Raw genomic sequence first — 19517 nt, 5'->3', positions numbered from 1 at the left:
GCCCATACAACAGGCAATGATGCCCCAACAACAACAGGTGCTGCCCCAACAACAACAGCTGCTGCCCCAAAAACTACTGCAGCCCAAGCAACAACAACGACTTCCCCTACAACAAGCACTGCTGCCCCAACAACAACAGCTGCTTCCCCAACAACAACTACTGCTGCCCTTACTACAAGCACTGCTGCCCCAACAACAACAGGTGGAGCCCCAACAACAACAGCTGCTGCCCAAACTACAACAACAGTTTCCCTGGCAACAAGCAGTGCTGCCCCTACAATAACTAAAACTGCCCATACAACAAGCACTGCTGCCCCAACAACAACAGGTGCTGCCCCAACAACAACTGCTGCTGCCCCAACAACAAGCACTGCTGCCCCTACAACAACTAAAACTGCCCATTCAACAAACACTGCTGTCCCAACAACAACAGGTGCTCATACAACAACTATTACAGCCCAAGCAACAACAACAACAAGCCCTACAACAAGCACTGCTGTCCCAACAACAAGCACTGCTGGCATAACAACAACAGCTGCTCCAACAACGACTATTACAGCCCAAGCAACAACAACGACTGGCCCTTCAACCACCACTGCTGTCCCAACAACAACAGCTGCAGCCCAAAAAACAACAACAACTGCTGCCCTCACGACAAGTACTGCTGCCACAACAACAACAGCTGCATTCCAAAAAAGAACAACTACTGCTGCCCTTACGACAAGCACTGCTGCCCCAACAACAACAGGTGCAGCCCCAACAACAACAGCTGCTGCCCAATCCACAACAACAGTTTCCCTGGCAACAAGCACTGCTGCCCCTACAACAAGTAAAAATTCCCATACAACAAGCACTGCTGCCCCAACAACAAGCACTGCTGCCCCAACAACAACAGGTGCAGCCCCAACAACAACAGCTGCTGCCCAAACTACAACAACAGTTTCCCTGGCAACAAGCACTGCTGCCCCAACAACAACTAAAACTACCCTTACTACAAGCACTGCTGCCCCAACAACAACAGGTGCAGCCCCAACAACAACAGCTGCTGGCCAAACTACAACAGTTTCCCTGGCAAAAAGCACTGCTGCCCCTACAACAACTAAAACTGCCCATACAACAAGCACTGCTGCCACAACAACAAGCACTGCTGCCCCAACAACAACAGCTGCTCGAACAACAAATGCTGCAGCCCAAGCAACCACAGCTGCCCTCACAACAAGCACTGCTGGCACAACAACAACAGCTGCTCCAACAACGACTATTACAGCCCAAGAAACAACAACGACTGGCCATACAACCACCACTGCTGTCCCAACAACAACAGCTGCAGCCCAAAAAACAACAACTACTGCTGCCCTTACGACAAGCACTGCTGCCCCAACAAAAACAGGTGCTGCACAAACCACAACAACAGTTTCCCTGGCAACAAGCACTGCTGCCCCTACAACAACTAAAACTGCCCATACAACAAGCACTGCTGCCCCAACAACAAAAGCTGCAGCCCAAAAAACAACAACTACTGCTGCCCTTACTACAAGCACTGCTGCCCCAACAACAACTACTGCTTCCCTTACTACAAGCACTGCTACCCCAACAACAACAGCTGCTGCCCCAACAACAACTACTGCTGCCCTTACTACAAGCACTGCTACCCCAACAACAACAGCTGCTGCCCCAACAACAACTACTGCTGCCCTTACTACAAGCACTGCTGCCCCAACAACAACAGGTGGAGCCCCAACAACAACACCTGCTGCCCAAACTACAACAACAGCTTCCTTGGCAACAAGCACTGCTGCCCCTACAACAACTAAAACTGCCCATACAACAAGCAATGATGCCCCAACAACAACAGGTGCTGCCCCAACAACAACAGCTGCTGCCCCAAAAACTACTGCAGCCCAAGCAACAACAACGACTTCCCCTACAACAAGCACTGCTGCCCCAACAACAACAGCTGCTTCCCCAACAACAACTACTGCTGCCCTTACTACAAGCACTGCTGCCCCAACAACAACAGGTGGAGCCCCAACAACAACACCTGCTGCCCAAACTACAACAACAGCTTCCTTGGCAACAAGCACTGCTGCCCCTACAACAACTAAAACTGCCCATACAACAAGCACTGCTGCCCCAACAACAACAGGTGCTGCCCCAACAACTACTGCAGCCCAAGCAACAACAACGGCTGCCCCTACAACAACCACTTCTACCCCAAAAACTAATTTTGCGAACCAATCAACAACAACAACTACCCCTACAACAAGCACTGCTGGCCCAAAAACATCAACTGCTCCAACAACGACTATTACAGCCCAAGCAACAACAACGACTGGCCCTTCAACCACCACTGCTGTCCCAGCAACAACAGCTGCAGCCCAAAAAACAACAACTACTGCTGCCCTTACGACAAGCACTGCTGTCCCAACAACAACAGCTGCATTCCAAAAAAGAACAACTACTGCTGCCCTTACGACAAGCACTGCTGCCCCAACAACAACAGGTGCTGCCCCAACAACAACAGCTGCTTCCCCAACAACAACTTCTGCTGCCCATACAACAAGCACTGCTGCCCCAACAACAACAGGTGCAGCCCCAACAACAACAGCTGCTGCCCAAACTACAACAACAGCTTCCCTGGCAACAAGCACTGCTGCCCCTACAACAAGTGAAACTGCCCATACAACAAGCACTGCTGCCCCAACAACAACTACTGCTTCCCTTACTACAAGCACTGCTACCCCAACAACAACAGCTGCTGCCCCAACAACAACTACTGCTGCCCTTACTACAAGCACTGCTACCCCAACAACAACAGCTGCTGCCCCAACAACAACTACTGCTGCCCTTACTACAAGCACTGCTGCCCCAACAACAACAGGTGGAGCCCCAACAACAACACCTGCTGCCCAAACTACAACAACAGCTTCCTTGGCAACAAGCACTGCTGCCCCTACAACAACTAAAACTGCCCATACAACAGGCAATGATGCCCCAACAACAACAGGTGCTGCCCCAACAACAACAGCTGCTGCCCCAAAAACTACTGCAGCCCAAGCAACAACAACGACTTCCCCTACAACAAGCACTGCTGCCCCAACAACAACAGGTGCTGCCCCAACAACAAGCACTGCTGCCCCAACAACAACAGCTGCTCGAATAACAAATTCTGCAGCCCAAGCAACCACAGCTGCCCCGACAACAAGCACTGCTGGCACAACAACAACAGCTGCTCAAACAACGACTATTACAGCCCAAGCAACAACAACGACTGGCCCTACAACCTCCACTGCTGTCCCAAGAACAACAGCTGCAGCCCAAAAAACAACAACTACTGCTGCCCTTACGACAAGCACTGCTGCCCCAACAACAACAGGTGCAGCCCCAACAACAACAGCTGCTGCCCAAACTACAACAACAGTTTCACTGGCAATAAGCACTGCTGCCCCTACAACAAGTGAAACTGCCCATACGACAAGCACTGCTGCCCCAACAACAACTACTGCTGCCCTTACTACAAGCACTGCTACCCCAACAACAACAGCTGCTGCCCCAACAACAACTACTGCTGCCCTTACTACAAGCACTGCTGCCCCAACAACAACAGGTGCAGCCCCAACAACAACAGCTGCTGCCCAAACTACAACAACAGTTTCCCTGGCAACAAGCACTGCTGCCCCTAAAACAACTAAAACTGCTCCAACAACAAGAACTGCGGCCCCAACAACAACAGGTGCTTCCCCAGTAGCTACTGCAGCCCAAGCAACAACAACGACTGCCTCTACAACAACCACTGCTGTCCCAACAACAACAGCTGCTCCAACAACGACTATTACAGCCCAAGCAACAACAACGACTGGCCCTACAACCACCACTGCTGTCCCAACAACAACAGCTGCTGCCCCAACAACAACAGTTGCTCCAACCACGACTATTGCAGCCCAAGCAACAACAACAACTGGCCCTACAACAACCACTGCTGCCCCAACAACAAGAGCTGCAGCCCCAACAACAACAACAGCTTCCCTGACAACAAGCACTGCTGCCCCAACAACAACTAAAACTGCCCATACAAAAAGCACTGCTGCCCCAACAACTACTGCAGCCCAAGCAACAACAACGACTGCCCCTACAATAAGCACAGCTGCCCCAACAACAATGGCTGCAGCCCTTACTACAAGTACTGCTGCCCAAACTACTACAACAGCTTCCCTGGCAACAAGCACTGCTGCCCCTACAACAACTAAAACTGCCCATACAACAAGCACTGCTGCCCCAACAACAACAGCTCCTGCCCCAACAACTACTGCAGCCCAAGCAACAACAACGACTGCCCCTACAACAAGCAAAGCTGCCCCAACAACAACAGCTGCAGCCCTTACTACAAGCACTGCTGCCCCAACAACAGTTGCTCCAACAGCAACGATTACAGCCCAAGCAACAACAACAACAAGCCCTACAACAAGCACTGATGCACAAAAAATAACAGCTGCTAGAACAACAACGACTATTGCAGCCCAAGCGACAACAACGACTGCCACTACAACAATCACTGCTGGCCCAACAACAACAACTACCCCAACAACAAAAGCTGCTCGAACAACTACTGCTGCTCGAACAACAACAGCTGCCGCCCAAACTACTACAACAGCTTCCCTGGCAACAAGCACTGCTGCCCTAACAACAACAGGTGCTGCCCCAACAACTACTGCAGCCCAAGCAACAAGAACGACTGCCCCTACAACAAGCACTGCTCCCCAAACAACAACAGCTGCAGCCCTTACAACTACTATTGCAAACCAACCAACAACAACAACTACCCCTACAACAAGCACTGCTGCCCCAACAACAACAGCTGCTGCCCCAACAACTACTATTGCAAACCAACCAACAACAACAACTACCCCTACAACAAGCACTGCTGCCCCAACAACAAGAGCTGCTGCAACAACGACTATTACAGCCCAAGCAACAACAACGACTGCTCCTAAAACCACCACTGCTGCCCCGACAACAACAGCTGCAGCCCAAGCAACCATAGCTGCCCCGACAACAAGCACTGCTGGCCCAACAAAAACAGCTGCTCCAACAACGACTATTACAGCCCAAGTAACAACAACAACTGGCCCTACAACAAGCACTGCTGCCCCAACAACAAGAGCTGCAGCCCAAACAACAACAACGGCTTCCCTGACAACAAGCACTGCTGCCCCAACAACAACTAAAATTGCCCATACAAAAAGCACTGCTGCCCCAACAACTACTGCAGCCCAAGCAACAACAACGACTGCCCCTACAGCAAGCACAGCTGCCCCAACAACAATGGCTGCAGCCCTTACTACAAGTACTGCTGCCCAATCTACTACAACAGCTTCCCTGGCAACAAGCACTGCTGCCCCTACAACAACTAAAACTGCCCATACAACAAGCACTGCTGCCCCAACAACTACTGCAGCCCAAGCAACAACAACGACTGCCCCTACAACAAGCACTGCTGCCCAAACAACAACAGCTGCAGCCCTTGCTTCAAGCGCTGCTGCCCCAACAACAGTTCCTCCATCAACAACTATTACAGCCCAAGCAACAACAACAACTACCCCTACAACAAGCACTGCTGCCCCAACAACAAGAGCTGCTGCAACAACGACTATTACAGCCCAAGCAACAACAACGACTGCTCCTAAAACCACCACTGCTGCCCCGACAACAACAGCTGCAGCCCAAACAACCACAGCTGCCCCGACAACAAGCACTGCTGGCCCAACAAAAACAGCTGCTCCAACAATGACTATTACAGCCCAAGCAACAACAACAACTGGCCCTACAACAAGCACTGCTGCCCCAACAACAACTAAAACTGCCCATACAAAAAGCACTGCTGCCCCAACAACTACTGCAGCCCAAGCAACAACAACGACTGCCCCTAAACCAAGCACGGCTGCCCCAACAACAATGGCTGCATCCCTTTCTACAAGTACTGCTGCCCCAACAACAACAACAGCTGCAGCCCTTACTACAAGCACTGCTGCCCCAACAACAACTATTACAGCCCAAGCAACAACAACAACAAGCCCTACAACAAGCACTGATGCACAAAAAACAACAGCTGCTAGAACAACAACGACTATTGCAGCCCAAGTATCAACAACAACTGCCCCTACAACAAGCACTGCTGGCCCAACAACAACAGCTGCCCCAACAACAACAGCTGCTCGAACAACTACTGCTGCTCGAACGACAACAGCTGCAGCCCAAACTACTACAACAGCTTCCCTGGCAACAAGCACTGCTGCCCCTTCAACAACTAAAACTGCCCATACAACAAGCACTGCTGCCCCAACAACTACTGCAGCACAAGCAACAACAACGACTGCCCCTACAACAAGCACAGCTGCCCCAACAACAACAGCTGCAGCCTTTACTACAAGTACTGCTGCCCCAACAACAACAACAGCTGCAGCCCTTACTACAAGCACTGGTGCCCCAACAGCAGTTGCTCGAACAACTATTACAGCCCAAGCAACAACAACGACTGCTCCTAAAACCACCACTGCTGCCCCAACAACAACAGCTGCAGCCCAAACAACCACAACTTCCCCGACAACAAGCACTGCTGGCCCAACAACAACAGCTGCTCCAACAACGACTATTACAGCCCAAGCAACAACAACGACTGCTTCTAAAACCACCACTGCTGCCCCCACAACAACAGCTGTAGCCCAAACAACCACAACAGCTTCCCTGGCAACAAGCACTGCTGCCCCTACAACAACTAAAACTGCCCATACAACAAGCACTGCTGCCCCAACAACAACAGGTGCTGCCCCAACAACTACTGCAGCCCAAGCAACAACAACGACTGCCCCTACAAAAAGCACAGCTGCCCAAACAACAACAGCTGCAGCCCTTACTACAAGTACTGCTGCCCCAATAACAACAACAGCCGCAGCCCTTACTACAAGCACTGCTGCCCCAACAACAGTTGCTCCAACAACAACTATTACAGCCCAAGCAACAACAACAACAAGCCCTACAACAAGCACTGATGCACAAAAAACAACAGCTGCTAGAACAACAACGACTATTGCAGCCCAAGCAACAACAACAACTTCCCCGACAACCAGCACTGCTGCCCCAACAACAACAACTGCAGCCCAAACAACAACAACGGCTTTCCTGATAACAAGCACTGCTGCCCCTACAACACCTAAAGCTGCCCATAGAACAAGCACTGATGCTCCTGCTACTACTGCTTCCCCAACTGCAAATGCTGCCGAAACAACAACGACTGCCCCTACAACAAGCACTGCTGCCCCAACAACAACAGCTGCAGCCCAAACAACAACAACAGCTTCCCAAACAAAGAGCACTGCTGCCCCAACAACAACAGTTGCATCCCAAACAGCAACAACAACATCCCCTACATCAACCGATGCACCTACAACAACTAGTGTATCCCCAACAGCAACCACTGCTTTATCAACAACAAAAGCTGCAACTGCAACAACAACTACTATAGTACCAAAGACAACAACTTCTGATCCAACAACAGCTACTGCAGACCAAACAACTACTCCTGCCAACGTGAAAACAAAACCTATCCTGAGAACAAAATGCACTGCCTTAAAGTCTATGACCCTGAAGACAACAACTACTGCTATGGCAACCACAACGAATTTTGCTCCAACAACAACTTCACCAGCTACAGCCATTACCCCAACAACAACCACATCCCCAGTGACAACAACTACATCTCCAGCAACAACCATATTCCAAAAATCTATTACCACAAGTCAAGATACAACAACCATGACAGATTTTGTCCTGGAAACAAATACTGCTGCCCAAACAAAAACTATTGCTTCCCTAATGACAAAAACTGTTGTTCCCCAAACAACATCTGGCCTGAGAACAAAATGCACTGCCTTAAAGTCTATGGCCCTGAAGAACACAACTACTGCTATGGCAACAACAACAACTTTCCCAACTACAACAGCCACTGCCCAAACAACAACAACCACATCCCCAACAGCAACCACTGCTTTATCAACAAAAAAAGCTGCTACTGCAACAACAACTACCATAGCCCCAAAGACAACAACTTCTGATCCAACAACAGCTACTGCAGACCAAACAACTACTCCTGCCAACGTGAAAACAAGACCTATCCTGAGAGCAAAATGCACTGCCTTAAAGTCTATGACCCTGCCTACAACAACTAGTGCTATGGCAACAAAAACTACTTCTTCTCCAACAACAACAACTTCCCGAACTTCAACAACCAAAACAACTGCTCCCCAAACGTTGACAACCACTTCCTTGGACACTACTGCTTTCACCCCAACAACAACAATTATGGCCCCAATAACAAATGCTGAAGCAATGACAACAACTTCAGCAATAACAACAGCTTCACAAAAAACATTGACATCCATCCTAAAGACAACAACAACTGGTCCAACAACTGCAGCCAACACAACTGCTGTCCATATGAAAATTACTGCTTCCCCGGTGACAACAACCACTTCCTCCAAACAAATTTCTATCCTGAGAACAAAATGCCCTGCCTCAAAGAGCACAACCCTGACAACAACCACTGCACCAATGATGTCTGTCTTGGCATCAACAACAGCAGCCCCAACAACTGCTTCCCCAACAATAACTGCTGTCGTAATAACAACTACTGCTCTGGAAAAAACAGCTGGTTTCTTGGACACATCAATCACATCCCACACGACAATCACTTCCCTTACAACCGCTGAACCAATAACATCTACTGCCAAAATGTCAACAACCACTTCTGCGATGACAACTGCTACCCTAACTACAAAAACTACTGCTGATGATAAGACAACCAAAGCTGCCACTAAGAATCATGCTACCGTGGCAGCCAGAACCACTGCCCAAATGACAATGGCTGGTCTGTCAACAACTACATCTGCTCACCCAACATCGACAACCGCTTCATTGGACACTGCTGCTGTCACCTCAACAACTATGGCCCCAACAACTGCTGCAGCAATAACAACTTCTACAACAACAGCTTCACAAAAAACATTGACAGCCAACGTGAAGACGACAACAACAACTGGCCCAACAACTTCAGCCAAAACAAGAACTGCTGTCCATATGAAAAGTACTGCTTCCCCAGATATAAAAACTAGCACCCCTGAAACAATTTCAATTTCTGGAGTTCCAGTGGCAACAACCACTGCACCAATGACGGATTTTGTCCTGGAATCAACAACAGATGCCCCAATGACAACAACTGTATCGCCAACAATGACTGCTGTCTTGATAACAACTACTGCTCCCACGCAAACCACTGGTGTCTTGGACACACCAACCACATCCCATACCATGAGAACTACTTCCCTGACAACTGCTGAACCAATAACAACTGTCGCTACCAAAACATTTTCTTCTGCAATGACAACAACCATTATCCCAACTACATCAACCATTGCTGCCCCAAAGACAACCACAGCTGCCGGAAACAAAAATGCTACTATGGCAGCAAGAACCACTGCCCTAACAACATCTGCTGTACTGGAAACAACAACCACTCTCCATACAACATCAACAGCTACCCTAAAAACAGCTGCAGCAGAAAAGAGAAAATCTCCTGCCCCAATGACAACAACTGCTGCTGACATGACAACTGTTGCCCTGGCAAAAACAATCAATGCTCAATTTACCTCACCTGCTGATCTGACAACTGCTCTCTCAATGACTGCTGCCCTAACAACGAAACTTGCTTCCCCAACAACTACTGGTACCCCAATAACAACAGCTACAGCCCCGATGACAAGTGCAGATGCCACAACAACTTCTTTCTCGACATCTACTTCAATACCAACAAAAAGGGATAAAAGTAGTAGTGGTTTGGGAACATCAACTGCTTCCCGAAGGACAACTGCTGCAATGGCATTAAACATTGCCACGACAAAAGATATTGTTAAAAGTGAAACAAGAACCAAAACCCCACATAAAAACTGGTCCCTGGCAGGAATAATCACTCCCCCAAGAAAAACAATAGTTTCCCAAACAGCAAAAAACTCTTCCCCGCCAAAAAATGCATCAGCAATAACAACTGCAACCCCAACATCAATTCCCTCTGCCCCCACGACAACTATTCAAACAGCAACAACGACCCTTGCCCCAACAACTGCTGCCATAACACCTATAACAACTGCTTCAATAACTGCTGATCCAACAACAATAGCAGCCCTAAAAACAACGACCATTACCCCACCTACAACAGCCAGCACAATAAATCCTTTCGAAAAGATAAGAACTGACGCTGCAACAACTACAACGATTTCTACCCCAACTACAAATACAATCACCTCGAACCAAGAAACTGTAGCTGCTACAACTGCCAGTGATGCCTGCTTTGTCAGGCAGGGTATGATTACTCTGCTGCTTGGACTCCTCATATTTACCCTTATTTAGTACACAGAAAAATCAGGGACGATGCGCCGATAAAGCCACCAGAAGGGCTCTAAAAGGGTTTTTAGGGCCTGGATTTGTGTAAACTGTACACTCCCATCTTTAGTTGGGCAGTTACAAGGGTAAATAAAACATCATATAATAATGAAAAAAAAAATAAAAATCTTGAAGATGTACTCTGAATTAAGCTGAAGTGGGACACATAAGGGCTGCAATGTAATAGACAAGACACAAGGGAGCACTTTTTTCTTTCAAAATGTACAATAAAAACTTACCTTTTGATTATTTAATAATGAGGATGAGGTTCATTTGAGCGGTGCAGTTACATGAAAATACAGCACCCTCCTCTTGCCTATTAGGATATAATATTGCAATGGTGTACTAAATCACATAAAGTGGAAAAAATGCTTAATTTAACTTCTAATTTAATTGCAATTTATTTTTCTGTTGTCACATATTGATCATCCACATCTAATTGTACTTATCTATATCTATATTTTCTATTAATATAATTATTTACATTGTTTTTGTGTTGTATTCTTTGCTTTATCACATTAATGATAGTAGTGTAATTCCATTACGTGAACTGCATATGTAATTGCCTGTTAAATAAAGCTTTCCCTATGCTTGACATGGCATCACTTATACGCTCATCTGCTTTTTTCCCCCAAAAGGCCAAAATGACCAAACAGTTTGACAGTTTTGTAGAAATGTGTTTTTCGCAGTGGTGAAACCTGTAATTGTGGTACAGACAGTGGCAAAGCACACAGTGACACAGCACATGATTAAACTGTGCGAGCACAGAATTTATAACTTAAGTTTATCCTATCTTAAGTGGTTTATGGTGAACAGAAATGTAGTATTTATAATGCATATAAATTAGCCACAGTCAATGTGTTTAACATATTTCATTTCATATCACAGAACCTAAGAAACTTTCAACCTTGACAGTAACATAGATTTAGATTCACTGTTTTCTCTCATAAAGACTGCCCTTAACTAAATCCTGCCTAAATCATTATAAAAAATAGTAAGTATTGCTTTTCAAGCAGCTAAAAATGTCTAAATCTTTAATTAACCTGCAAACCTTGCAAACCTTAAGTTTGAAAGAAGACCTTACACCACGTTCAAACTCCACCTGTTTGGCTGAGTTTACAGATTGTCCATGGATCACAAAGAGATTACGTAATGCCTGCAAAAAGAAAAATACACTTTACAGAGATTTCATAAAACAGAGAACCAAAGAAACAGAAAATAAATATAAAGATAATACTAATAACAAAAACAATATTAAAGGAATATGGAGCATACTAAGCAGTATTATAAGAAATGGTTCAAGACAAATAAGTTACCCTAAGAATTTTATTGATAGCCATAATGAAAATTATAATATGAATGATGTGGTCAACAGCTTCAATACATTCTTTGTAAGTGTTGGACCTAACCTAACAGGAACCATCCCTGATCCAGTGACATCTGAAGAAAGGACTGATATTATGATAGATAGAAATCCCAGCTCAATGTTTCTTACAGCAGTGAACGAGAAAGACATTTTAGATATTGTTAAAAAATGTAAAAACGTCTACTAATTGCGATGACACTGATATTACATTAGTGAAAAATTATTTTTCACTTCAACGGATTTTGAAGAAGAGAGCGTACAGAGTTGTTTGCGGTGTCAGCGTCCATCATTGTCATTTCAATCACTCATAGACTGATCAGACTTCAACCACCGAGACTAACTGAATTTACCCGAAGGCTATTATTTTCTACGGCGCTGATTGGCCAAATTCACATTGATATGTGTCCAGTATGCAACGTAGCACTGTGACAGACAGTGGTGGAGAGCATGACAAGATGCATGAACGCTGTTAAAACCAGTACTGAAGTACTGAATTGTGAACTCTCCCTGAGTTAAAACATAAGTATTCTGTACATTTAAAAATGAACGTGAACATATTTTCTTTACAGTAAAGGTTTATTCCACAGACCAGAACGGATAAAAAACATGAAACAACACCACATGACTAAAACATAGGGAAAGAGGAGCTCTTTGGCTTAAGGTTGCAGTTTATAATGTCTTACACCTGATTTAACACTGGATGTTAAATTTTAAAACATAGTGGTGTCTTGTCAGTGCTTCCAAAAAGCAAGTACAATTTGCTTTCATTCTGTGAGTTAATTAAATGTGTTTGGTTCATCCTTTTGGTTTAATGTACTAATGAATTGTCATACTGCAGAACACTGTACACTGTGTAGTAAAGGCTTTTTCACAGGATGTTAAAGCTCCTCTTTCTTCTTTAAGATTATCTGCCGCACCATTTCAGCTACTTTTGGTCGGAGTTCTTTGACAGAAACTTTAGGTCCCCATGCATCCACCACTTTGCCGTTTACATCAATGAGATACTTCCAGAAGTTCCAGTCAGGTTCCTTTCCAGAGGACTCTGCAGAAAAAGACACAAGAAAAGCTTCCACGATTTAAAATCTCTCTCACACAACAGTGTCCATTAGAGTGTTTTCCATTCTGGTTTCCACCCATAACACCACCTTTCTCTCTTCAGTTCTTCCAAATGTCTTTTTGTTTTAAGGATTGTACAAAGCTGTTTCTAAACATCCTATTGGACCCTATTTTTTGGGCATATTTTTGGGCATATTTTATTTAAATAGCGACTAGGTACAAAAACATTTGGATTGCTCCAGTAGATTGCTTCAGTGGTAGACAAGCAACTCCTGTGTTCAGCAAGGTAAACTAACTGCCTCCGTTGGCTCTGAAGAGAGCAATGTGACGGCTCTTTCTGGATTTAAGAAAAAAGCATTTTACTTTTTCATAAATGTGATCCTTTCTGCAATGTTGTCATACGATAAAATAAAAAATTTAAGCCTGTCAGTGGCATAAGTAAGCACTTTTAGTGGACGTACTTTGATTCAGCCACATTTGGCCACAGGGATGACTTTGCTGCCATTAAAACCTGTTTCTCGGTGCCTGGCTTACACAATCTCCTGGAGAACCTCCAAAACTTTTTGCACTTGTCATTTAGGAAAAATGTGCGGAAAAAAATTAAGAAACGGAATTACCCTTTAACACTGTAAATGATTTCAGTATGAAATGTACTGATTATAGTCGATGTTCTGTTTGATGTAATTTTTGAATTTTTAACATTTTTCATACACTGATGGGACAGGTTGCACTGTGTAGAAACCTGTTCATCAAAAGGAAAGGAGAAAAGGAAAGAAAACATCTACGTCTGATACAGGAAGAAACTCACACCTGTGAACCTACAACATTGCAGATCATTTACCTACGAGGTACTTGTACACATTGTTGGTTCCAGTTCCGACGACAGCGATTTTACTGAACAGAGGGAAGGAGACTCCGTAGACTCTGCGCACGAAGCTGTCGATCTCCTTGTCACTGCCCGGCTCCTGCTGCCCAAATTGGTTACAGGGGAAGGCCAGCACATTGAAGTGATATGGCCCAAAGTCCCGCTGGAGCTGCTGCAGGTCTTTGTAGTGCTCCTCGGTGAAGCCACATTCACTGGCTACGTTCACCACCAGGGACACCTAAAGGCAGAGTAGCACATGGTAAAACAGTTGAAATCCTGACAGTCAAATCAGGAGTCCAACTGTCCACATCCCTAAATGATAAAAGAGATACAGAACAAGCTCTGTTCAAAGAATTTGCTAGCTTTGTTAGGTCGTGTTTGTCTCAGATATGAATGTAGATAAAATGGAGCACAGGAGATATTTTGTATTCCGATAGCAGGGCCCATCTAAGCCTTTTGTGCCTAAAATCGCATCCGTTATTATCCCTTAAATTAATTAAATACCGAGAGATCAGTGAGTTAGACAGGTGATTTCCTCCTGGTGACATTTTGCAAGGCTGTTTCACGTCCAGGTGTGGTAAGAAGTATGCTGTGTCACAATCATACCCTGCAGCGATGACATCGTGTACTGATACACCCTGGCACATTCTTGGCACTATTACAGCTGCGTGAGAAGTTAAACACAATGACTGACAATACCTGGAAAAATGTACTCAAGTACTCAAGTAAAATTATTTGGTAGTATATATTATTCTATAAAGGAGAATATAAATAGCTTAAAAAATACAACACAAGTTAATGATTAAACCAGCGTTTTCGCACCTAATGGGTCTGTATTTAACAAAAAACAGGGATACTGGCACTCTGGCACACGCTTACAAACCACTGCAGCTGTGTGATAAGTTAACCACAGTGACAGACAATACCTCTCTTAAAAAAGGGCATGTGGTCCTGCTTAAGATCCCCTCTAAACCTCTCACATAATTTCATGTAATTTACTTCTGAGGGCCCAAAAAGTTTCATATTGGCCAATAATTCACACACGGCAAAATTCTCAGTCAAAATTCCAGATTTGTATTTTATTCTCTCTGCTTCATTTACCATCTTAAGACCCCTCTGATATAACATGTGATTCTTTGGAGGGGCCTAACCCCAAGGTTGGGAACCACTGGGCTAACCTGACTGTACATTGAGTGTGTTATAGTAGGTTACATCATGAATTCTAACTTTGCACAGATTTATCACTATTAACAATCTAGTAATGTGAGCCATAATAAAATATCAGTCATGCAAGTACTTGATACTTTAAAAACAGTTTGCTGCTCACACTTCTGCACTTTTACATAAGTGCCTTTTTTCCTGGAGGGATTTAACATTTTGACAACAGTATTTTTATATTCCTGTATGTCTGCTTTTACCAAAGTACATGTACACTTCTTCAACCACTAGTTAAACAACCATGGATTAGCTAAACCAAGATTCTTCTGCTGCTATTAAGTTTAGCATTTTCACTTTTAAAACAGGTACAAAAAGGTGCAGAGGTTAATATAATTCTGTGTAAAGGAAGTGGACGTTATAACTGTTAAGTCACCCATTTGTTTGCGAACCCACTTCCTGAAGCTAATCTAAGTCAGCATTTTAGCTGTCGCCAAAAGTGACAGTATCTGGACAACAGTGTGGATGTGCATTAGGCCTACGTCTATATACTGCCTGTCACTGTGGTAGCAACTCTTCAATGACTCGTCTTATCCTGCTTTATCCTTAATGCATAAGCAGTATTGTGGGCATTGTACCGGCCCGTCGTGGTGAAGAAGGAGCTGACCCATAAGGCGATGCTCTCATTTTACCAGTTGATCTAGGTTCCAACCCTCACCTGTGGTCATGAGCTTTTTTGTGGTGACCGGAAGAATAGGGACTTAACAATCTCAAACTATTTCATTTAAATAAATATATTTTTAGCCACTATCTATCACCGAATGAGGTAACACAATGGTGACTGAGCCTTCAGTCAGATTAAGTCAGACTACAAACAAAGGCGAGGAAGATCAAGAGTAAGAACCATGACAAATTACTGATTATCGCCTGTGGGTGGCGAAATTGAAAGAGCATGAAATTGAAATCTTCGAGATTGTATCTGTATTATTGTATAAAGGGACGGCTACGGTATTTAAAAAAAAAAAAAGTTCCACTTCCTGTCGTTGTAGCCCAGCTGTCAACTACAAGAGAAAGACTGGTTTGCTGTAGTCAGTACGCCACAGTGTAAGCAGGTAATATACATTTTTCATCATATTTGACACTGTCATTTTGTTTATATTCAATTCTACCTTTAGTAGTTGTATGGATTATTGGTATATTTGTTAAAGATACCTGCTAATTTGACCGTTTTTCCTGTTTGTTATAGGCATGTCATCCATTGCCAGCAGATCGTGGATACATGCGGCCGAAATGAGTTTACTTTGCAGGGTGCCTGGACTCAGCCTTAGAGATAAGGTGACGAGCTCAGACATCCGGAGGGAGCTCAGAGTAGAGTGGCTACTCCTTCACATCAAATGCAGCCAGTTGAAGTGGTTCAGGCATCTGATTAGGATGCCTCCTGGGTGCCTCCCTGTGGAGGTTTTCCGCACACGTCCAACTGGGAGGACAACCTCAGGTAGACCTAGAGCTCGCTGGAGGGATTATCGCCCACGAGGAGCTAGAACGTCTTGGCTAACTTGCTTAGCCCATTGCCACCGCGACCCCACCCCAGCTAAGCGGAGGAAAATGGGATGATGGATGGAACTTTTAGCTTTTCCACTGATTACCATTCATTTCATCATGTCACTAAAAAATCTAAACGGTGATTCAGACAAAAGAAAAGTTAAGCTTTCTTTGAAAATCAGAGGATGTATGTCTGATTAGATCGTTGCTCATTGGTCAGGGACATACGTGTGCGGGTTCATTGCATGAAAATAGTGGAGTATGTTAGTAAGGATGGGAGAGCAGCTGAACAAGTAAGCACATGCATTCTTTGATTTCATTTCCCGTCAGCCAGGCCACAGCCTGACACTATGATGAGCCCATGATCTTATGCTGACATCTAGTGTCCTGATGCAGAAGTGTCAAGTTTTTGAAAACCTTATGGATTAAAATATAAACCAGTATAATCATAAATACTTTAAATTGGTGCAGTGCTTGTGAGAATCTGAAGCCCTCTGTGAAATAGATCTTAAATGCTTTGAACATTTATTAAAAGTTGTTTAGGAGCATCCTTTTACTTTTAACAAGGAATAAAGAAATGAAGAATAGAGATGAATAAAGAAAATTTCAGGTATGAAATGTAGGTTTTAAAAGTTAGATTAAATTGCTCCTCCACAGTCATACGAATACTGAGCTGCACACAATTTAATACAGTTGTTTTTCTCGATTTTGCTTTGCTTTATTAAATTATTTTAATAAATGTATTTTAATAACTACTTGAATCATTTATCTATCACCAAACTGTAACTATTACTCTTATATTAAATAACGGTCGTATTGTATTTTAGCTTCTGTTTTAGCTGTTTATATTTTATCTTCACTTTGCTTTTTAATGTGTTTCTTTGTCATTTGTCATGATGCTTTTGATGTATTATGTAAAGCACTTTTAATGGTCCTGCTGAAATGTCCTAAATAAATAAACTTGGCTTGCCTTTGCTGCCATGTGTTACCTTTCATAGAAAAACTGTGCAGGTAATGTAAGTTATTTGCAAAAGACCTTTTATATGTTCAGTCTCATTCCCTACCTAAAACGAGGTAAACAAAGTATGCAATCGTAACAGGTAGTACATCAGCTATTGTTTCCAGATTAAAGCTAGTTCTGTGATCCGTACCTTGTTTGAATGAAAAGGGTGCTCTGCAGGCCTCTTGCCACGTAGGCTAGCAGGGCTACATGATGGGACATCCCCAGCAGGCTACAGTGAGTCTGATCCGCAGCAGAACTGTTTGTGTTAGTTAGGTTATATCTACAAACAAAATGTTAAGAGGGAAAAGTAAAAATAAAAACATTCCCATGCACCATTCATTCATGCAGCGGGTTGACATGCAGAGTCTTGGTGCAGTAAATAGACTAACATCCAAGTTATAATGTTAAACTTTAACGTGAAGTATTGTGCAGCTTTTCGGTCCCACTTACCGAACCTCGGTATTTTTCCAGGGACACTAACTTTCCTCTGCTGTTTACTACTTTAAAAGTATAAAAGTCTTTTTGTTTACTCTCAGAGAGAGTGAATAAAGTCAGGAACACGGCAAACGCTCCAGGAAGCATCTTTCACACACTCAGACTGCCAACGCAACAGCGACGGAACTTCTCCAAACTCCTCCGGATCTCCTCCTCCTCCTCATCAGTCCCGGTAGTCAAGTTACAGACCGGAAGAAAAAGACTTCCTGAATCAGCCGGAACTTACAAAATAAAAGCCTTATTTAAGAATTTCTGGTGCAAACAGAGGTCAAAATTCAATAGAATGATTTAATTGGCATATAAGATAGTATATATGTAATGTATTGCTCTAAAATAAAAAGGTCAGAATTGTGAAATAGTTACTAGAAAAAAATTGAGACTACCCTTCTTGTACATATGGAAATAATACAACTATGTATTTTATCCCTTGTTTTTTGTTATATTTTGTAGGCCCTACACTTTAAGTTAGTATGTCAGTATATTATACTTGAAAGTCTTAATTTTAACTTAGTATCTCATAATTAGGACACTTAGTATGAGTATCTTTATCATTAAAACCTTTCATCAGTCTCACTCGTTTTACTTTCTTGTCAAATTGCTTTACTATTACAGGTTACTTGACATAAATAGTCATTGATTAACAGTTAAACAGTATATTAACTTCAGTCCAGCTTCGGCTTTATATTTTGACAAAGACTTAAATGGCATTTCAACTTAAATGTACGCCTAAAATAAAAGTATAATACAGTTTAGTGGCTCAGAGATTTTTAAGAATTGAAAAGGCTTTGAAAATCCTTTTTAAGTCACAATTATTGACCAACAGCCTCAAGCTTTTATTTTGAATAAACATAAAGAAGGACGAGGTGTACAACAAAGTTTCCACCTCTTAGTCTGAGCTCATTAGGCAAATGAAGGAATGCACACCATGGCCTACTTCTTTTCTGGAGGAAAACAAATCAACACAAGCCAAAAATACAGAACAAAACCTTCACTCACAAACTGGGTCTCATTTGTGTGAGAATTTAGGACAGACTTCAGATATTTTAACACAGTAAAATGGTGGCTACTGTCTTTACTGAGACAGACAGACAAAGTAAAGGGTGAAAGGTCCAAAATATGATATGTGTATATAAAAAATAAGTTGGCTACGTTCCAAATATTCAAGCAATATCAGATCTTCAAATTTGGTTGCGATGTAATGGGTGTATAAGGAGAAAAGAGATGACAGCTCTGGATTCACCTCAGTAAGATATTCGGAGAAGAATTTGGCATGCATCTAATAACTGTTTGAAGTAGCCCTTTACACTACACAGTTCTGAAAAAAAATCCAAAAGAAATGTTATATTATATTATACTCACATACAGAAGAAAAAAAAAAAACCTTATCGCTGGCCAATACAGATTCCTTATAGAATATAACCAAGCAAATACGCATTCAAAATGTCTCTATGTTTGAATAGAAAAGGTCTCTAATTCTCATGTGCTTCCAAATGACAAGTGAATCATTCAAGCTTTTAAATAATTTTATTAGTCATTTTTGTTTACCT

The 19517-nt window shown here is 43.5% G+C and overlaps 1 protein-coding gene across 1 annotated transcript; it reads right to left on the bottom strand.

Moving 5' to 3' along the window:
- Nucleotides 1-12411: 12411 nt before the first annotated feature.
- gpx7 (glutathione peroxidase 7) lies at nt 12412-18068 on the bottom strand. The gene is made up of 3 exons (XM_069680262.1): nt 17926-18068; nt 13752-14013; nt 12412-12896 (listed from the first exon to the last, which is right to left on the bottom strand). The coding sequence occupies exons 1-3, from the start codon at nt 18055-18057 to the stop codon at nt 12733-12735; spliced, it is 558 nt and encodes a 185-aa protein (XP_069536363.1). The 5' UTR covers nt 18058-18068; the 3' UTR covers nt 12412-12732.
- Nucleotides 18069-19517: the final 1449 nt, after the last annotated feature.

This window comes from Semicossyphus pulcher, unplaced genomic scaffold, assembly GCF_022749685.1.
Source record: "Semicossyphus pulcher isolate SPU_LCO1_2020_fin unplaced genomic scaffold, fSemPul1.0.p SCAF_4, whole genome shotgun sequence".
NCBI classification, from domain to species: Eukaryota; Metazoa; Chordata; class Actinopteri; order Labriformes; family Labridae; genus Semicossyphus; species Semicossyphus pulcher.
Note: the sequence above shows the minus strand (reverse complement) of the source record. Positions and strands in the feature narration are given on the sequence as shown.